The 20486-nt window shown below is 46.8% G+C and overlaps 1 protein-coding gene and 1 long non-coding RNA gene across 2 annotated transcripts in view; one reads left to right on the top strand and one right to left on the bottom strand.

Annotated features, from left to right (window-relative positions):
- Nucleotides 1-20486, bottom strand: part of PPP1R16B (protein phosphatase 1 regulatory subunit 16B) — a 96953-nt gene that overhangs the window by 56910 nt on the left and 19557 nt on the right. The window contains exon 2 of the mRNA XM_029916246.1: nucleotides 14280-14638. Coding sequence (XP_029772106.1) covers nucleotides 14280-14529 — 250 coding nt within the window. The 5' untranslated portion in view covers nucleotides 14530-14638. The remainder of the gene's footprint in view (nucleotides 1-14279; nucleotides 14639-20486) is intronic.
- Nucleotides 225-8023, top strand: LOC115273258. Its single transcript, XR_003900761.1, has 2 exons — nucleotides 225-572; nucleotides 7753-8023. It is a non-coding gene; the product is annotated as an uncharacterized LOC115273258 (long non-coding RNA).

Raw genomic sequence — 20486 nt, 5'->3', positions numbered from 1 at the left:
GAATTCTGACAGCCACATGGTTTGAGAGTCAATGCAAATCACATACGTGGTGTGCTCAACTCAGGGTCTAGGGTTCCATGGTGATTGGTTCACAGGGTACATTCCTGACATTGCAGTGTATCAACAACCAATCACAGCATTTGACCAAAACAATAGGCCCAGGGTTACTACACGGGGGCACCAGAATTCTGGTCTAGAGCAAAGCAAAGTCTAGAATGTGTGGTCGATCGTAACAACAGCAGCCCCAGTGAATCAAGCCTTTCAGTACCCACGCACATGGATAGACTCCTCCCACACTGACTCTGAGCTTGGCCATGTGACTTGCTTTGGCCAATGAGACATTAGCAAACATGAGGTAGGCAAAGGCCAGACACAAGCCTGCGCACTGGCACTTGCCTCCTGGAACCCTGAACCCGCCGCTAAGCTGGAGGAAATAATGCATGGAAGACGCACGGAGAGAGAATCCCAGCTGCCCCGCAGACACTGGCCGCCCCAGCAAACCACCGCAACCTCATACTGAGCCCAGGTGAGACCCGCAGAAGCATCCAGTCAATCCAAAGCATCATTGAGAAGTAAGTTGTTTCAAGCCACTGAGTGTTTCAGGGCGGTTGGTTATGTAACAATAGGCAGCGATGCAGCAGAGTTCCTGCTGATGACTCACCTGGAGAGCGGCCACCGCTGCCTCTGTGATCCCCGGGGAATCGGGGATCCTTCAGCCAAAAAGCCCGTGTCCTTGGGTTTCTCTTGAAGGACTGGGAACACCAACTTCTCCATCAAGACTGGGCTTCATGTAGCTTTTCGTATGTCAACGATGAAGGTACCATGTTCCACTCCCCAAGGTGGCAACTTTCCTACCTTTTCACTTAGATTTCAACTCTGCTCTGGACCCAACTGTCCCCACCAAACATGGCGGACAGAGGAGGGGCAGTGGGATCAGCTCTGCTTGTTGGCACAAGCACGTTCTACTTGTTAAAACCCCAGCCTTCCTCCACGTGGGTACTGGATGACTTTGGCTCTGGTGATTATTGTAGGAAGGCTTAGGACTTATTTATGTAAAGAGACTCTGAGTTCCTCTGACAGATATACTGACCACGTTCTCACTCCATTATAAAGACAACAGTGGTTCTGAGAAGCCAAGCAAGAATAAACCGTGCCCCAAATACCTCCTCTGTCTCCTCAACAGGGTCAGTTTGGACAGAGAAATGTTAAAGATAGGGTGTGTCTAGACTCCAGTGAGCAGCCTACAGCCTCTCACATAGCTCCTTATCAATGCCAAGGTGAAATACTCTTGGGTGTCACGGTGTTTGGGGTCTGAGAAGGTTCCAGGAGCGTGCCAAGTGGCCCAGTGCCCCAGGGTTGGCATCAGCTTGGTGACTGACCTACCACAAGTGGTTTCTTCGCCCAAGAGTGGCCTCCGACAATCTGAGCATAGGAGGATGCTGAATAAAACCACAATGCAGTCTCACTTGAGAAAAGGAATGGTCTTGCAGGCCAGAAATTCACTTAAGCATGGTTGACTCATTCTGTGCCTGGAGGCAGACCTGGCTGCGAAACCAAGTTATAATCAGAGGGCTACAAGAAAGTAGGAGATCATCAGGCTTAACGCCATTGTGTCAAGTCTCTGTTGTCATAATCAGAATGCCTTACTGAGGGGTGGTGATCTTCAGAAGTTGTTGGTCACATTGCCCTCTCCCCTGGACAGTATTTAGATGGCCTTGCTCACAGGCGATCACCTAGCCTCCTTTATCTAGGCATCTGTTCTTGACAAGACTCTCTAACATGATCCACTCTTCAAATACTGACTTTGCTAGACTCTGAGCTCCATTACAGCCTGAGCCAGTGTCCTGCTCACTACTGAACCTCTGATGGCAGTCTGGAGATGTCTGGACTGTGTTCCATGAATGTCTGTGCATGAAATTCTACCCTGATCCATTGCATGTTTTGTTATAACTTAATCCTCAGAGAGAAAACTTCTTCCAAGTTTACACAGGACAAGAAGGCTCCTTTTTTGTTTTTTGTTTTTTATGGTAGAGACTCTGGTTATTGTTCCCACATACCAACTACAGAAACAGTATAGTTCAATTCATTTCAATTAAACAACTATCCCTAATGGGTAATGATTGACTCGGACACATAAATATGGAGGAGGTCTTTGGTTGTGTCCCAGGCTCTGTCTTTGGTGGTAGCCTGCTCAACATTTTTATCAGGGATTTAGGTAGGGTCCAGGACTGTGTTGTTTGATACAGTAGCCTCTAGCCTAGCCACAGGTGACTACTAAAATGATTTTAAATTAAATAAAATCAAAACTTCAGTTACTTAGGCTCCTAGTTACATTCTAAGTGCTTAAGAACCACATGTGACTAGCAGCTACCATAAGGGACAGAGCATTTTCATCATCAGAAAAAGTTCTATTGAGCAACTCTGGGGTAGAAGGCAATTGCTGATTTGACTGTGAATGGCATGGAATGGACACTGCTGGTGAATATTTCATCTAAGGTGGACATATTTCATGATGGCCTACCCGTCATCCATCTTCCCTCCTGCTGGTCACAGCCTCCCAATTTTCCCTGCGGCAGGTACAACATAGCTCCAAGTGTCAGGCCCTGTGTTTTGGGAGGAGCTGACTTCAGGGGTGGGCACATGGCTTAGATCAAACCAATCACAGCATTGCATCCTTACCCTAGCCCCTGTGATTGGCTCCAAGGTAGGGATCTTAGCCAATGAGGTTCAATTCTGGGAATGCTGAACCTGGGAGACTATTAATTGGAAAGAGACATTATTCCTAATGAGGTTACTGTAAGGACAGAATACACACTTGGAGTTGCTGACAGTGATCTACTCGGAGATACTTTTAGGTGCCCCCCTATTGCCACATGTGTTTAAGTTAATTTGAGTTGGATTTCCTGTCACTGGCAGCACAGAAGTTTTACTATATAATTCAAAGTCCAAATTATTTGAGCAGATGGATAATGGGCTCAAAATTCAACAAGATAAATTCAGAGTCTCGACTTCAGTGTTAAAAATCACCTGTGTGTCCAACAAGGCTTCTGGGTGCCAATGATGTTCTGTTTCTCAGAGTAAGTACTAGTTATACAGGCGCACACAACTTATGAAAGTGGAGCCAGTTTTATCCTTTCCTATATGAAAAATATACTTAAACAGATAGTTTAAAAAAAAAAAAAACCCTGTGGGATGCCTGGGTGGCTCAGTTGGTTAAGCGTCTGGCTCTTGAATTTGGCTCAGGTTATGATCTCGCAGTTCATGGGATTGAGCCCCTCATCAGGCTCTGTGCTGAGGTGCAGAACTTGCTTGGGATTCTCTCTCTCTACATATATATATCTTTCCCCCCACTCGTGCTCTCTGTCTCAAAATTATAAATAAAATAAACTTTTTAAAAATGAAAATAAAAATCGCTTGCATAAGAACAGGATGGGGAAGATGAAACTTCACTAATGGGATGCCTACTTGGGGGGTTTAGTTTCTTATAAACACCATATGAGTTGACAGTTGACCAAAAGGCCAATGGAAATTTGGGCCATACTAACAGACACACTCAACCAGAATGAGGAAACTGACAGTTCCATTCACCTGAGGGCGTGCAGGATCAGGCTTTGGGAAAGCTACAGACAGAGAGCATGGTCACAAGTCTCAAAGTCACATCTTATAAAAGTCTGTAAAAGGAACAGGATGTTGTTGGCCTAGAGAGAAGGGCTGGGAGCAGAGGTTATGGGCATGAAAGCCTTGGTGAAACACCAGAATGAAGAGATAATCTTATCATCTGCAAATAAGTCCTAAAGGAACCTACTGGGAAAAAAATGAGACAGTAAAATGGCTTTCCACAAAATTAATTTATAAAAACATAAAGCCTTCAAGAAATAAGCAGGACATATATTGTAACAAAAAACAAAAAAACCCTGTAGTTTCTCTAAAGGACATAAAGGAATATTTGCTCAGGGGCGCCTGGGTGGCTCAGTCGGTTAAGCAGCTGACTTCGGCTCAGGTCATGATATCACAGCTCGTGAGTGTGAGCCCTGCGTCGGGCTCTGTGTTGACAGCTCAGAACCTGGAGCCTGCTTCGGATTCTTTGTTTCCCTCTCTCTTTGCCCCTCTCCTGGTCATGCTCTGTCTTTCTCGAAAATAAATGTTAAAAAAAAATATTAAAAAAAAAAGAATACTTGCCAAGTAGAGACAGGTGACATTTTCCTGCTTAGAAAAAAACTCATGACAAGGAAATCAGTCGGGCCCAAATTTTTTTCAATTGTAGTAAAATATACAGAAGCTACAACTCACCATATTGGCCACTTTTGAGTGTACAGGTCAGTGGCCACAATCACACTCACATTACTGTGCACCCAACACCACCGTCCATCCTACAACTTTTTCCATCTTCCCCTGCTGAAGCTCTGTACCCATCAAATAACTCCCCCCTTTGCCCCTCCCTCCAATCCCTGGCTAAATTTTGGGGGGTGGTTTTTGTTTTTTAATGTTTTTCATTTTTTGTCGTGGTAAAATTCACATAAAATCTGCCATCTTAATCATTTTTAAGTGTCCAGCTCAGCGGTATTAAATATATTCATAGTGTTGTACAACCACCACCACCATCCATCTCCAGAACTCTGCGTCTTGTGGAACCGAAACTCTCTACCCATTTATACTATTAATCAGTTCTTTTTTTTGAGCTCTTAGAGGGAAAGTCTGACCAAAAGTTCATAAATGTTACGTGCACAGCTGAAAATAACCAAGAACATTTTGCAAAAGAAAAGCAATTTGAGGAAGGACTTGTTCTCTCATATATTAAGCCACACTAGAAAGCTAGGATCAAAACAGTGTGTAACTGGCACAGAATCTGATTGCTAGAACACAATAAACAGCTTGGAAAGTCACCCTTCTTCACCGATGAGGCTCAGAGTACAAGCGTAGCATCACATACTCACAGGGGAGGGAAGGAAGCCGGACAATTGATAATGCCTCAGAGACAAAATGGAGAGAGCCAGATTTTCGTTTACTACTTTATGCCAAAATGAGTTCCAAAAGAATTATGTGTCTAATTTATTTTCATAAGGCCACAAAAATCTAGAAGAGCATGTAGGTTAATATACATCAGTGGATGAGGTAACACTTTACAGCAAGAGTCAGCAAATGTTTTGTCAAGGGCACCTTTTCATCTTTACAGGTCCTCTGATTTCTGTTGCAACCACCTATCTCTGTCATTGTCATGTGAAAGCGGCCATAGACAATATGTACATGACTGGGTGTGGCTGTGTTCCAATAAAACTTTATTTACAAAAACAGATGGTGGCATTCAAGCCATAGTTTTGTCACCCCTGCTTTAAAAGGATAAAAGCAAAGAACAAAATAGTGAAGGAAAAAAGCAAGTATCATTAGATTTAACTACATAAAAACGATCTATAAACAAATGTTAAAGCACACACACACACACACACACACACACACACACACACACATGCTGAGAAAGTATGTGCACCACACATGACAACACAGGGTTGACATCCTCCCTCATGCTGTCTCTCCTCCCTTTCTCTCCTCTCTCACCCACAAACATTACCCAGTCATTGAAATCAATAAGTAAAAGAAACATACTAGTAGAAAAAATGGACACACACAAAAATAGACAACTCAGAGAAATAAGAAATGGATGCCCCATAAGCCTATGGACAGGTATTCAACCTTAAACTTCTTGGGTGCCTGGGTGGCTTGGCTCAGGTCATGATCTAATGGTTCATGAGTTCGAACCCCACATCAGGCTCTATGTTGATAGCTCAGAGCCTGTGTTTCCCTCTCTCTCTGCCCCTCCCCTGCCCATTCTCTCTCTCTCTCTCTCAAAAATAAATAAGCATGTTTTTAAAATCTTTAAATTTTTCAGTTCTATATAAATTAAGACAACAGGACTCTTTTCTCTATATTGAATCTGTGGTATCAAGCAGTGTCAATGAGCAAGGCAGAGGGGAGGCAAGCCTGGCACACAGGCAGGGGGGAGGGAAAATGGGCCCAATACACAATTAAACCAAAGCCCTACAGATGCTTCTATCACAAATCTATGACCCTCGAATCTACCCAAAGTAAATAATCAAAACAATGATAATCACTATGGCATAGGTTATAGTAGCAAAAACTAGAAACAACCCGAAAATCCAATCATAGGAAATGGTTACATAAATTTTGGTACAAAAGACAAGGGAGTATGAGGTCGTTGTTAAAAATCTCTTTTGCAAAGACTGTATGAAGACAATATAAAATGGTCGACCTCTAAGCAACAGCTGACTCAGCTGACAGACCTTTCCTCGAAAAGCAACTCCTTCCCTCGGCTTCTGAGATGCCACACCATCCTTGCCGTCTCCCACCGGACAGAGGACTATTGGTCTCGTCCATTCTCTGCTTGGCTCAGAATGTAGCATCTGAGGTGTCCCAGAGTTTTCTCTTGGTTTGGTTCTTTGCTCCATCTCCTTTGCTATTACTATGGGCACAAAGTCATTACAGTTCTTCTGTGTCTTAAATGAAGTGATGTCTCATTGTGGCTTTGATCTTCCATGTTGCTGAGCATCTTTTCATGTTGCTGTTGGTCATCTGCCTGTCTTCTTTGGGAAAATGTCTATTCAGGTTCTCTGACCATTTTTAATTGGGTCATTGGGGCTGTTTGCTATTGAGTTGTATGAGTTCCTTATATATGTTGCATATAACTCCCTGACACATAGTTTGCAAATATTTTCTCCCATTCCATAATTTGTTTCTTCTTTTGTTGACCATTTATTTTGCTGTGGGTAAGGTTTGGGGTTTGATATAGCCTCACCTGTTTATTTTTCCCTTTTGTTGCTTGTACTTTGGGTGTAATATTCCCCAAAAAAGTAAACTAATATTTTCTAACAGATAATACATTTTTTAAAATAGGTATGGGTTAAAGACCCATTCAAAATGCAAAACCAGCAATGGATTTTAATGTAACAAAGTAAGAAAAGTTAAAACTTCATATGATTTCAGATTCCACATTGAGATTAATTTTCAAGAAACTACCATCTGTTGGGATGCCTAGGTGGGACAGTTGGTTAAGCCTCTGACTCTCGACTTCAGCTCAGGTTCATGATCTCACAATTCATGAGTTCAAGCCCCACATCAGGCTCTGTGCTGCCCATGCAGAGCCTGCTTGAGATTCTGTCTTCCCCTCTCTGTCCCTCCTCTGCTTGCTCTTGATCATTCTCTCAAATAAAAATAAACTAATAAAATAAAATAAAATAAAATAAGAAGCTACCACCTGTTGAGTTCAGTTGAGTATTAAGAATATCCACAATTATCTGAGAAGGCAATTAAAATATTTCCTCCCTTTTCCAATGACATATCTGTGTGAAGTAAGATTTTCATTTACTTTAACCAAAATAATATATCACAACACAGTGAAGCAGAAGCAGATTTTTAAAAATTCAGCTACCTTCTTTTAAGCCAGACTTTACAAAGTTTTGCAAGAGTATAAAACAAGGCTGCCCTACCTTTTTTTGTTTTGAAAAAAAATCAGTATTTTTTATAAAAATATTTATGTTCACACATGTGGCAGCTTTGGGACATGTCCACAAATTCTGCTCCTTTCAAGAGGCGAAGCCTAATCCCCCTACCTTTGAATGATTTAGTCAACCATTTCTAATGAACACAATATGGCGGAAGTGATGATACACAACTTAAAAGTCTAGATCATAAAAGGCCTTGTGGTTTCTCCCTTGCTCTCTTGGATCACCCACTCTGAAGAAAGCCAGCTGCCATGTTCAGAAGACACTCAAGCAGCCCTGCAAGGAGGGTTATATGGCGAGAACCTGAGGCCTCCTGCCAAAAGCCGTGAAAGGGCGCCATCTTGGAGGTGGACATTCGTGGTCCATTAAGCCTTGGGGTGCCTGCAACCTTATGAGAGATCACCCAGCTAAGGTGCCCTCAGATTCTTGATCCACAGAAACTGTGTGAGACACTAAGTGTTTATTGTCTTAAGCTGCTAAATTTTGAGCAATAGATAACTAGTACAACAGATAATGGATTGGTGTTTATGTCTTAATGAGTACATGTTTATTTTAATTACTCAGCTTTCATTTCTAGTGGTAAATATCGATACAGAACCCATTAAAACAAAAGCTCTTTAGAGTTCTCACTTTTTAGTAATATAAAGGGGCCCTGAGACTAAAAAGTTGGGGAACTATTGCCTTAAGCTTTTTGGAAATTGACCCTTTATTAAACTTTTCTCAAATTACCCCATGTGAGGGCACCATTTCTTTCCTATCAGGGCCCTGAGTAATAGAAAAGTACCAAAATATTATTGATAGTTGTTGCTGTTTTGGGCATCTTGATTTTCTCTTCTTCTTTTTTTTTTTTTTTAATAGTTTGTCAGATTGGTTTCCATATAACACCCAGTGCTTCTCCCCACAAGTGCCCCCCACGGGACACAGATCAAGGGAGACTACTGAATACTGAAAACAAACCATGGGGGTGATGATTTTATTTTCTTAATGTTTCTTTTTTCTGTACTTTAACAATTTCCTCCAGCAAGGATGAATAATTTTTATAATTAAGAGAAAAGAAACTTCCCTTTTCAAAGTCATCAAAAGTGAAAGTCAGATGTGCATTTCCTTTGGACGAGCCGACCGTTTAGGCACAGCTTGCAGAGCCCAGGTGCCCGCCAGTGCCCTTGCGTGCCGGCGAGAGGTCTGGCGGGCAGCGGCGGATGAGGGTCCAGTAGCCACAGCACCTGCCCCCCTCCCCGCACAACTTCAGCCAGCCTAGCTCTTTCACTCATTTTACATACTGAGTTTCTGCATAACTTCACATAAAAAGTTTCCACTGCTTAAAAAAAAAAGAAGTTTGAAAACCTTTACCATGAAAATAACAGTTGAAGAGTTAAAATTAGGCTATAGAAAAATCACTCAAACTTTTTTGGGAATGTGAACAGAGTTTCCATAAAGAAAATCCTGCACTTTGGGAGAGAAGAACAGAAGCCCTGACAACTTAACAAATGTCCGGTGGTTTCAAGAGAGGCTCACTTGTTTGGTCATGGAAGAAGTGACAGCCAGGGGTGAAGAGCTTGTCCAGAGCCCCCTCCAATCCAAAGGGCCCAAGAGACCAGCAGAAGCAGCAGGGCCTTAAGTCCCCAGGAGAGACAGAACTACAGGGAAGGGGCTGTCTCTTTTCCTCGGGAAAATCCAAAGCAGGAGATGCCAGGACCACTGTGCTAAAAGTACAGGCTTCAGAGACACCAGGTCTGCGTTTGAGTCCCAGGTCTGACGCTGAAAACCTATGAGATCTTTGGCAAGTGACATAGCCCCTCAGAGCTTCGATGTCCTCATCTGTAAAATGAGGCTTGAGAATGCAAAATGGCGCGACCATCTTGGAACACAAGTTAGCAGTTTCCTAACCATTAAACAGAAAGTTGCCATATGACCCAGCAATTCCATTCCCGGGTAACCACCCAAGAGAAATAAAAACACATATCCGCACAAAGACTTGCACACAAATGTTCTTAGCAGCATTATTCATCATAACTCAAGATGGAAGCAATCCAAATGTCCTCAGCCGGTGAACAGAAAAACAGAATGCAGCGTATCCAAACGATGGGATACTATAGGGCAATAAAAGAAAAAAATACATGCCATGACCTGAACGCACCCTGAACACATTACTCTAAATGAAACAAGCCAATCACAAAAGATCTCATATTGGGTGAGTCCATGTACGTGGAACATTCCAGAAAAGGCAAAGATACAGAGGCAGACAACAGATTAGTGGCCGCCTAGGACTGGGGCCAAGGGTGGGAACCAGGAGTGACCACAAATGGGGCGCAGAGTTTCTTTTTGGGGTTATAGAATGTTCAAAAATCTGGTCGTGGTGATGGGTGCGTAACTCTGTAAATGTACTGAAAATCATTGAATCGTGTACTTTAAAATGGGCAAGTTCTGTGATATGTAAATTAAAATTCAATAGAGCTGTTTTTAAAAAATGGGATTTGGCTCTCTACCTCAGAGGGCTGTTGTGAGGATTAACTGAGATAATGTCTGATACAAAGTAAGCACTCAATAAATAATAGTAATGATAACAATCAGGGTATATACTAGTAATGGATTATGTAAGTGTAGACCTTACATAATGCAGAATTGCAACAATTTATAGCACTTATCTACTCCTTGGCATACCACTCAAGCATCTGTAAAGCCGATTTAACCCCAGAACAACTTTCTTTTTTTTTTAACATTTTCATTTATTTTTGAGAGACAGAGCACAGACAGGGGAGGGGCAGAGAGAGAGGAAGACACAGAAAGCACAGCAGGCTCCAGGCTCTGAGCTGTCAGCACACAGCCCGACACGGGGCTTGAACTCACAAAACGTGAGATCATGACCTGAGCCAAAGTTGGATGCTCAACCGACGGGGCCACCCCAGTGCCCCAACCCCAGAACAACCTTCTGAGGCAGGTGTATTAGATCATCTTCATTTTCACAGATGGGGAAACTGAGGCCCCAATAAGTTTAGGAAGCTTCCGGAGGTTGCAAAGGCAGGTCCTGGCAGAGCTGGGATTTGAATCCTGGAGAATTCTCTCTGGAGAGCCTGCCCCTCGCCAGGACGCTGTGCAGCCTCTCGGTAAACGCCAGCTGTGTATTCAGTACTGCTTTAACTGGCAATGCGGAGGGTGCAGAGAAGGCTCACAGACAGCCACCAAGAAGTCCACTCAAAACCCAACCCCTAGGGTTACAGGAGTCAGAGGAAAGAATGTTCCAGACAGAGGCAACTGCATATACAAAGGCGGGGAGGTAAGAGAACACAAGGCATATGTATGGGAGGAAGCGAAGCTGGAGATGGCTGGAGCACAGACTGAGGCTGGGCAGCGGGCACATGAGTGTGGGGTTCAGGCAGGTCCAAAGCCAAGGAGGGTCCCTGGTGCCCGGACGTTAGCCCGAAGGCAATGCAGAGCCAGGGAAAGAAATACAGGGAGTCCCTCCCCAGCGCTGCCTCTCTCTGGGTCGATTCACATTGCCCCGGCAGGTGGAGGAGGTTGACTCAGCCACTGCTGTGAGCTCAAGGGAGCGGGGGAGCTGCCACCCCCGTTCCCATCGCGCTGCGAGCTGACACCCCTGCAGCCTCCAGAGCACCAGCTCCACCAGCACGCAGAAACCATCGCTCTGTCATGCTGCCAGGGGACTGAGCCTAGCCGGCAGGACTGCCTGCTGACGGATGGAAGCGTCCCACCCCTGCCCAAAGCCAGCTGCCTGAGGACCCCGGGGACAGCCCCGCCCACCCCACAGCCGCCACAGTGCACAGTTCACTGGTTCTTCCCGACCCTTGGAGGACCCTGGGGGCCAGCGCTTCGCTCATTCAAATTGAATACACATATCCTTGCCTCCAACTCTTCCATTTTCCCACATCTGTCCCTGGTAAACATCTGTCTGTGTGCACAAAACATCCACTTGGGCAAAAGCAAAACTACAGAAGAAGCCTCCGCACCTATGGATAAGGAACCAGTTCAAAACTTCTGGTGAATCCTGACCTCGGACGACTACACAGCAGTTAAAAAGAAGAATACAGATCGATGATTCCAGGGTACTGGCATGAAAACACCTCTAAGACACGTTGTTGGGTGAAAAAAAAATGCTGAGTAACGCATCCAGCCTGTCATCACTTGCATAAAAACAAAACATAAACGGGTGCCTGCGTGACTCAGTTGGTAATGCATCTGACTTCGGCTCAGGTCACAATCTCGAGGTTCATGCGTTCGAGCCCCGCATGGGGCTCTGTGCTGACAGCTCAGAGCCTGGAGCCTGCTTCGGAATCTGTGTCTCCCTCGCTCTCTGCCCCTCCCCCATTCGTACTCTGTCTCTCTTTCTCTCAAAAGTAAATAAGCATTGAAAACAAAAACAAAACCCCCAACTAGCCTCTCTATTTCTCCAAGTCTACAAATACACAGGCAAATATGAAAAACGCCTGGAAGGAAGCACATCAACGTAACAGAAAGAAAGGAGGGGTGGAGGGAGGGGCCCTCTGTTCTGTATGCCTCTGTGATGAGTTTTAAAAGAAGACTGTGTTTGTGGATATCTGGGTTCTTAAAAAAGTGTGGTAAAAAAAAAAACCAGAGGAAAAGCATTTTAAAATGCTCACCACACTGGTGACGTGTTCAGCGTCACTTCTCAGAGAGCTGTCACATTCAGCATCTTGTCTGATTCTGGCCACACCCCCTTTGACAAAATTCAAAACTCCATTTTGCAGATCCAGAAACTAGACCCAGGGAGGTGAAACAGCCGCTCAAGATCACACGCAAGGCCAACGGGGCCTGCGGTCCTGGCCCCCAGCCCAGGGCGCCTTCTCACCAGCACGCGTGGGAGTCTGTCAGGGTGTGGGGCCCAGCTGGGGCCAGGGAGGCGCCGATGTGCTGGAGCAGCTGACAGCCAGCTCACAGAGTCCCTCCAGGGAGGGGACTGGGGCTTTGTCAGGGAAGGAGGGAGGAAAAGATGAGTGGCAAGAGAAAAGCTGATGAACCGCCGCCCACGACAAAAATTAGACATCACTGATGTGCCGCCCACTGAGCGGAATGGGTCCTGCCACATCTCCCAGCAAATCTCGTGGGGGAAGGAGCCTCGCAGGGCTAGTCCCCTGAGCCCCAAGTCTGTCTGTCTGTCTGTCTGTCTCTCTCTCTCTCTCTCTGGAGCTGCTCACCCCAGGCTCTCAGCTATGCTGTTTCCAGCTGAGTGGTTCCGGGAATGCTTCTGCTACGTTCCCAGAACACTGCAGCCGGGGCAGAAGTGGGACTGTGCTTCTCAGAAGGTGCTAGAACCCTAGGAGCGATGTGCAAAAAACCCAACACCCTCTAGTGCAGAAAGTGTCATCCACGTGTCTGGAGGGTGTGCAGAGGCAGGAGGCCAGAGGGACCCAGGAAGCATGGCGAGGCCTCTCCAGGGACAGCCAGAAAGGACTCCTGTACAGAAGGAGGGGACTGGGGGCCCCTGAGGGGAGCACAGGACACCTACACAAACCTCAGCTACACAAGGACCCCCCAGGCAGGGCACGTTGAGAGAAAAGGGCTTTGGTTAAATCATGGGTCCTCCAATCATTCATCAAACAGGAAACAAACCCCCGAGGCCACAAGACCAGAGACAGCAGCTTGCATCCTGTGGTTTCTGGTCTCAGCTCTGCCACCTTGGTCAAGGCTCTGAACCTCTCTGGGTCTCAGTTTCCCTATCTTAAAATGGGTGTTTTTTACACCTGCCTTCAGGGTATTGTGATATCTGTATCGAGGGACATATAATAACATAATTAAGTAAAATGTAATAAGCAAAGGGTATCCATAACATCTGGAAACGGATTCCATGAGTGTGTGAATATATGTGTTCGTGTTCATTTAATTCATTCGCTTTATAGAGTGAAAGTGTCCTAGACAACATTGTACATATTTGTCTGTTTGCAGACTTATGGACACTCTATGTAGACACATTATTACATATATATAAATGTTATGCTAGGCAAATGTTATGTATATACAAATTTAAACATATTCATTATATAAATATGAAATAAACTATAGTCATAACATAATAAAATAAAATATGCTAATGAGGGGCCATGCACGCCCAGGAACTCAGGGGTATTACCTAATTTCATGCTCACAGCAGGCCCTTGAGGTGGATACGCGGATTTATGCCCATTTTACAGAGGTGGAAACTAAGGGATAGGGAGGCGAAGCGACTCGCCTACCGGCCAGAGTCACCCCGGGAATGACAGACAAAGCCAGCTTCGGAAGTGAGGGCAGTCTAACTTCTGACCCGTGCTATTAACCACCACTCTGCACCCACCCGGGTCTGCAGCCAAGGCCGGCCCAAACTCAACAGCACACAGGGGGCGCCCTGTACCGTGGGGGGGCGCCCAAGCCGGGGCTCAAGAAGCGCAAGAGCCTCTGAGTACTGCGCTCTTGGGGGAGCAAGGCCGGATCCAATTGTTTCGCCACATCCGGAATAATGATGCGCACGGGGGCTGTCGGTAAACATTCACAGGAGGGAAGGGAAATTAGTATGGCATTCATTAGCCAAAGGCTAGCATTCTTGTTTCAAAAAAAAAAAAAAATCCAAGATAATTCAGAGCCCGGCAGGGTAAGCTCCCTTGTTCGCGTGTGCGTGCGTGTGGGGCTACCCAAACCTGGGTGAGGGCCGGACCAGGCCGCACCCCTCCGCTGCGCAGCCCAGAAGGCCAGCCTGGAGGAGGAGGCACCCAGCGGGGGGGAGGGTGGGGAGAGGTGGATGAGAGCAGAGGGGCCTACCTTCCTCAGCATCGTTCCTCAGGGAGGCCTCCAGCAAGGCCACACTGGCCTCGAAGGACACCTTCTTCCGCCTGCCGCCCGCGCTGCGCTTCCGCTCGTGCTTGCGCTTGCGGTGCTGCAGGTCCTGCTCGTACTGCGCCCACTTCTTCAGCTGCTGGGCCCGGCGCTTCTGGGCGGCGCGCAGCCGCTCCAGCGTGGGCACCTTCTCCAACAGCTGCAACTCCGTCAGCAGGTCCACGTGGCTGGCCATGGCCTTGGCGCCTCCCCACACCCCGGCGGGCGGCCGGGCGCTAGCGCGGAGCGCTGGGCGCGAGGGGAGCGCGGGGGCTCCTGCGGGGCTGGGGCCTCATGGTGGGGGCCTGTGCGGGAGAGAGACACAGAAGGTCAGGCTCAAAACGCCGATCAGAGGGTGTCACTCACCCCGGGGCCCAAAACACTTGCTTTTTCTCTTTCATTCATTTGTTTAAAATTGAGATATAATTGGCCTATAACATTGCGCAAGTCTAAGGCACAAAGCATTGATTTGATACTTAACCTTAGCTATGTAATTACTCCATCCTGCCACATAATTGCTACTTTTGGGGGGCTGCATTGTTATTTCATAGGAGGTTATTATATTGTAACATATTAAGGGGGTTATTGTTATTTTTAAAGGAATTAATACCATATTTTACATTTTTTGGTATTAATTTATAGTATGGTAAGTACAGACAGATATAATCCACACAAAAAAAATCTCTTGGAGAGCCTTACTTTTAAGAGCATAAAGGGGTCCTAGGACCAAAAAGTTCGGTAATTGCCTAACTACATGGGCCTAGAAAATCTTAGTTCAACTTTTCTTCTTTGGATGACCTTAAAATTATTTTTTAATCACATCATTTGCGGGGCGCCTGGGTGGCTCAGTCGGTTATGCCTCAACTCTTGGTTTCAGCTCAGGTCGTGATCTCACGGTGTGTGGGTTTGAGCCCCACATTGGGCTCCAACTAACAGCTGGGAGCCTGCTTGGAATTCTCTCTCTCCCTTGCTCTCTGCCCCTCCCCCACTTGGGCACTTGTGCTCTCAGAATAAATAAACAAAAAATTTTTTAATAAGCAAATCACACCTCTTTGCTCTCATAGATCCCTGGACAACATGAAGGCGACAGTTTCAGTCTGATTCCAACTGGTCCCTGTAGCTCATTCAGCACAGACCCTATGGTTTCTCACACACGCAGGGAAAGGGCCTTGGCACAGTCACCCACACCTCTTTAAGCCTGTTCTCCGAACTTTATAATGTTGTGTCCACCTCCCAGAGTCGAGAGGAATAAAAAGAGCTGACCAGAAGAGTCTACACCCAACAGCAGAGAGAAACAGCTTGGAGGAAGAGGAGAGCAGAGACATGCAAATGCAGCCCAGCTGGGAACCCACAGCAAGGCTGGCGGATAATCACGGGGTGCTGGGCAGCAGAGAAAGACTGGCACCGGTCTGCCTTTGCCTAATGTGGTAATGCCTGCTGGTCCCAAGGGGTCAGGATGGCCTTGGCCTTCAAGAAGTGATTGCTGATCTTCTGCGTTCCCTGTTCCACTCCCAGGCTGCCCATCCTCTGGAGGCTAAAGATGGGGCTTCAGCCTTAGCCTGGACCCTTGGGAGCTCAGATGGGTTCAGATTATTCTTTGGGTCTCTCCCAGCTCCCAGACTGGAGGGTAGACAAGCAAATGGGGAAGGGGCTGGCTTGGCCAAGCTCAGAGGGTAAAAGCCCTCAGGGTGGAGTAAACCTGATTCACATGTAAACAGAAGCTGCAGGCGAGGCTCAGCAAAAAAAAAAAAAAAGAAAAAAACCAGCAGGCCTGCAGCCTTTGGTAGTTTTTTGTTTTGGTTTGGTTTGAATACGGTGCAATGCTTTTTTTAATTAAATTTTATTTATTTAGAGAGAGTGAGGGTGCGAGTGAGGGGGGGTGAGAGAAAGAGAAAGGGTGGCTCGCCTGGGGCTCGTGTTTTTACCTGAATCGGGGCTGGAGCTCAGCAGAAGTGGGGTGCAAGCCCACCCCAAGTGGGGCTCATGCTCACCTGATGTGGGGCTCGAACTCAGCAACTGTGAGATCATGACCTGAGCCAAAGTTAGATGCTTAGTGACATCCAGGCACCCATCATGCAATGCTTTTTAAATTAATCTATTAAAATTTTTATTTTGAGATATTGTAGGTGTACGTGTAGTTGTAGCAAATAATATGCAGCATTTACCTAGTTTATCCCAATGATAGCATCCTGCAAAACTCTCGTGGTACAAGATCACAACCAGGAACCTGACATTGATGCAAGCTATCAATCTATTTAGAATTCCCTGGTTTGGGGCACCTGGGTGGCTCAGTCGGTTAAGCATCCTACTCTTGATTTCTGCTCAGGTCCTGAGCTCACGGTTTCATGAGTTCAAGCCCGAGTCTTAGGATTCTCTCTCTCTCACTCTCTCTGCCCCTCCCCCCGTTTGTGCTTTCTCTGTCTCTCTCAAAATAAATAAACTTTAAAAAATTCCCTGGTTTTACATGTACTCGTTTGTGTGCATGTGTTTAGTTTTACACAATTTCATCATACGTGTAGGTTTGTGTGTCCACCACCACGGTCAAGGTACGAACAATTCCTTCACCCAAAGATCCCTAACCCCGGCCCTCTCAAAGCACTCCCGTCCTTGCCCTTGGCAATCACTAACCTGGTCCCCATCTCTAGAACTCTGTCACTTGGAAAATGTTATATAAATAGAGCCAGACAGCAGGTAACCTTTTGGGACTGACTTTTTCACTCAGCATCCTTCCCGTGAGGTTCATCCAAGCTGCTGCATGTATCCGTAAGTCATTCCTCCTTATTGCTGAGTAAGATCCCATTGTGCGGATGCACCACAGTGTGCTTAACCACTCACCCAAGAACATCTGGGCTGTTTCCAGCTTGGGGCTATCACACCCATGTGCAAGCTTCGTGTGAATACAAGTTTCCACTTCGTTGGAGCAAATGCCCCAGAGTAGGGCTGTTGGCCCGTGTAGTAATGACAGGATTAATTTTATTTAAAAATAAACTGTCAAACTTTTCCAGAGCGACGGTACCAATTTTCTTCCCCCCCCCCCAGCAATGTATGAGCGATCCAGTTTCTCCGCCAGCATTTGGTGTCATCGCTGTTTTTGTATTTTAGCCATTTAGATAGATGTTTGGGGTTGCCTTTTTCAAAAGTGAGGAGTTCAGAAGAGCTGTATTCACAAGCCCATCATAATCATCACGACGGCCAGAGCCAGTGGAGCACATGTTCACGTCTCCCCACTTCCTTAGGTGACCAAACATTCCTGCTCTGTGACAAGCCCTGTTTCGGGGTGGACCACAGCCCAGCTCCACCCTCTAGGAAACCCCAGTCTGCCTGTCTTCTGTCTGTCTACCAGGGTATCTACAAATGCTTTCAATCCCCCTGGCAATCTAATGAGGTAGTAGTATCATCATCCCCATTTCACAGATAAGCAAATTGAGGCACTGAGAGATTAAGTAATTCATCTAGCATCACATCCTAGATAGGAAATGGAAAAGCCAGTCCGCCTGGGATTGTGAGGAAGGCTCTGCAGAGCAGGGGATAACCATTTAAAATGAGGAGGAGGAAAAGGACAGGGCGCCTGGGTGGCTCAGTCAGTTAAGCGACCGACTTCGGCTCTGGTTATGAACTCGAGGTTTGTGAGTTCGAGCCCCGCATTGGTCTCTGTGCCAACAGCTCAGAGCCTGGAGCCGCTTTGGATTCTGTGTCTCCCTCTCTCTGTGCCCCTCCTCTGCTCACACTCTGTTTAAGTAAACATTAAAATTAAAAAAAAAAAAAGAATGAGGAGGAGGAGTTTGCCATATGACAAGGACAGACACAGGCTGAGAGGGGGCTTGGCAATGTTTAAGGGCACGTAGAGGGGCTGACCACCATCCCATCCATCCATGCAAATTCTAGGAATCTGCAGAAACGGCTTGAGGAGAGCGGGGCTGCTCAACCCAAAAAGAACAGAAGGGGTAGCAGGGAGCAATTTGTGGCGAGGGGCCAGACCTCACCAGGAAGGCCCCTGCTCCACATCATGGCTGGCTGGCTGGCTGGCTGGGTGTTGGACCTCACCATGTTTTATCACACTGTAACGTGTTGCTACCGTTTACAGTTTGAAGCTTTAATGTCCCAAATCGGACCTCAGGTTTCCTGAGACCATCTCCGCACCCGGCCACAAGGGCTCATAGGGCAACACTCTGCAGATCCGGAGGAGGGCTGTCCCGTTCAGGTGGGCACACTACCCACCCCCCGCCACTCCACCTGACCTCCTTCACTAATCGGCATCACTTTGCCAGCTCCCATGGTCATCTGCATTCGCAAGCCCCGTCTTTGGCGGAATGAGACAGCAGTCTCCAACTATGCAGAAAGAAAGGAAAGAGAGGGCAGAACAGGACCGAGGCGCAGGGGAGCAGTGCTGCGTCCCTGTCCCCCAAAGCAGGCCAGCAAACAGTTCAACAAGGCGCGTGTGGGCTCAGAAGGCGCCAGAGTCTCCATCATTGACTGGAGAAGTTTCCCCTTTCGTCAGATCGCCACAAGATTGCTTTCGGCCCTAACATTCTGTACACAGTGACTCCGTTTTGCAATATTGAGTGTTAACTGATCACCTACTGAGAGGTACCAAAAACCTGCCAAGACTAAGGATGAGAAGCATACCAATCACTTATCCTCTTAATTCAAGCACTTAATCCTTTGCTAAGAACTCCCAGCCATCATCTCAGCCAAGTGTTTCCCTAAGTGTGGAAAGAGAATCCACTCCAAGGAAATTTTCAAAAGTATGGGACAAAAATTAACATAATACGGACTCAGAGAAAGAGCAACTTGTCTTCTTCGCTTCTTTTTTAATCAGATTCTCTCCAGAAGAAAGCAGTCGGTTGGGTACTAATAGACCTTCAACATCATTATAACCCTGTCAATCTCCCTTGTAAACAAAGAGAAGGCGAGCCTCACGCTCCTAGATGTAGGGATAGAATGCAAAAAAACATTGTTTTGTTTTCTGTGGATTTGTTTTCACAGTTACTGTTTGTTTATGGTGGTGATATAAAATAAAATCTCCTTTTTAAGTAAATCTACTTCAGCAGAAAACTAGCAAGCTGGTAGCCAAAGATATGAAATAAGGATGGTATTCAACGTTGGAAAAAATTGTGATTGGCGTTTGGGAAATCGACCTGGCTATTGATCGTCAATGACAATTTTATATAAGAAGTATTCACATGAACTCATTATTTCACCTGACAAATGTTTCTTGGGTATCTCTCACGTGCCGGGACTGTCCTGAAGGCTAGGGGTACAGCAGGGCAAAAGACAGGTATAGTCCCTAACTGCTGAATGGATGGTATCGCCCCGGGCACACAGCAGGCTCTCACTGCAGTGCCCTCCCCAGCTAGGGCGGAGAGCTCCGGAGAACAGAATTAAGGGCAACTGCCCAGCCCCCTGGAGCAAGGGGAGAACAATGCCTCCCAAGGGCCAGTAAAAAGGGCCAGAGCACAATTTCCTCTGACTCTGCTCTCCCTGCCAGCCCCTCCGGCCTCGCCCCTCTGGGTTCCCTAGAGCTGGGACTCCGGGACACCTCCCTCTTGACTGCCGGTTTTCAGGTGACCTAGTTTCCCCCAATAGACCCACGCACCTCCTCCCACCCCCGTCCGAGAAAGCCCTGCTTGGTCTAATTAAAGAACTGCCATCTCGCTGCCAACACAGCAGCTGGGCGGCCCCCAAGACAGGGCACTTGCCTGGGTGCTTGGGCAGCCCACAGAAGTCTCGGCTCCTATGGGCTGTGGACCGGCCTCTCCGAAACCTGGGTGCGCCTGTCCGCACTTCCAGAGGAAGCCCTGGATGGTGTCTGGGGACACAGCCCACACTGTCGGGACCTGGGAGAGCAATGGCATCATTACTTAAAGGGGATCCCTGAGGAGGACCTCATTTGTAGGAAAACCAGCTCCAACGGAGATAATACTGAGCCCAGGGTTTGGCGGGAACATCCGCCCGGACCATCCTGCGGAGAACTGGGCACATGAGGCCCCAAGTCCGTGGCACGGCCAGGCTGGCAAGGCAGGTGTGGGAGTTTCTGCAGAGGCCAGGATGGGGTGAACGTCCCCAGGAAGTGTGTGTGACATGAGAAGAGAAGTCAGAAGCAGGGAGAAATAGGGCAGGGTACTCAATTTTCCCCACAAGCGGAGGTAGGAG

The sequence above is a fragment of the Suricata suricatta genome, chromosome 12, assembly GCF_006229205.1.
Source record: "Suricata suricatta isolate VVHF042 chromosome 12, meerkat_22Aug2017_6uvM2_HiC, whole genome shotgun sequence".
Taxonomy (NCBI): Eukaryota; Metazoa; Chordata; class Mammalia; order Carnivora; family Herpestidae; genus Suricata; species Suricata suricatta.
The sequence above is the reverse complement of the archived record's forward strand: the minus strand, read 5'-3'. Positions and strand labels throughout refer to the sequence as shown.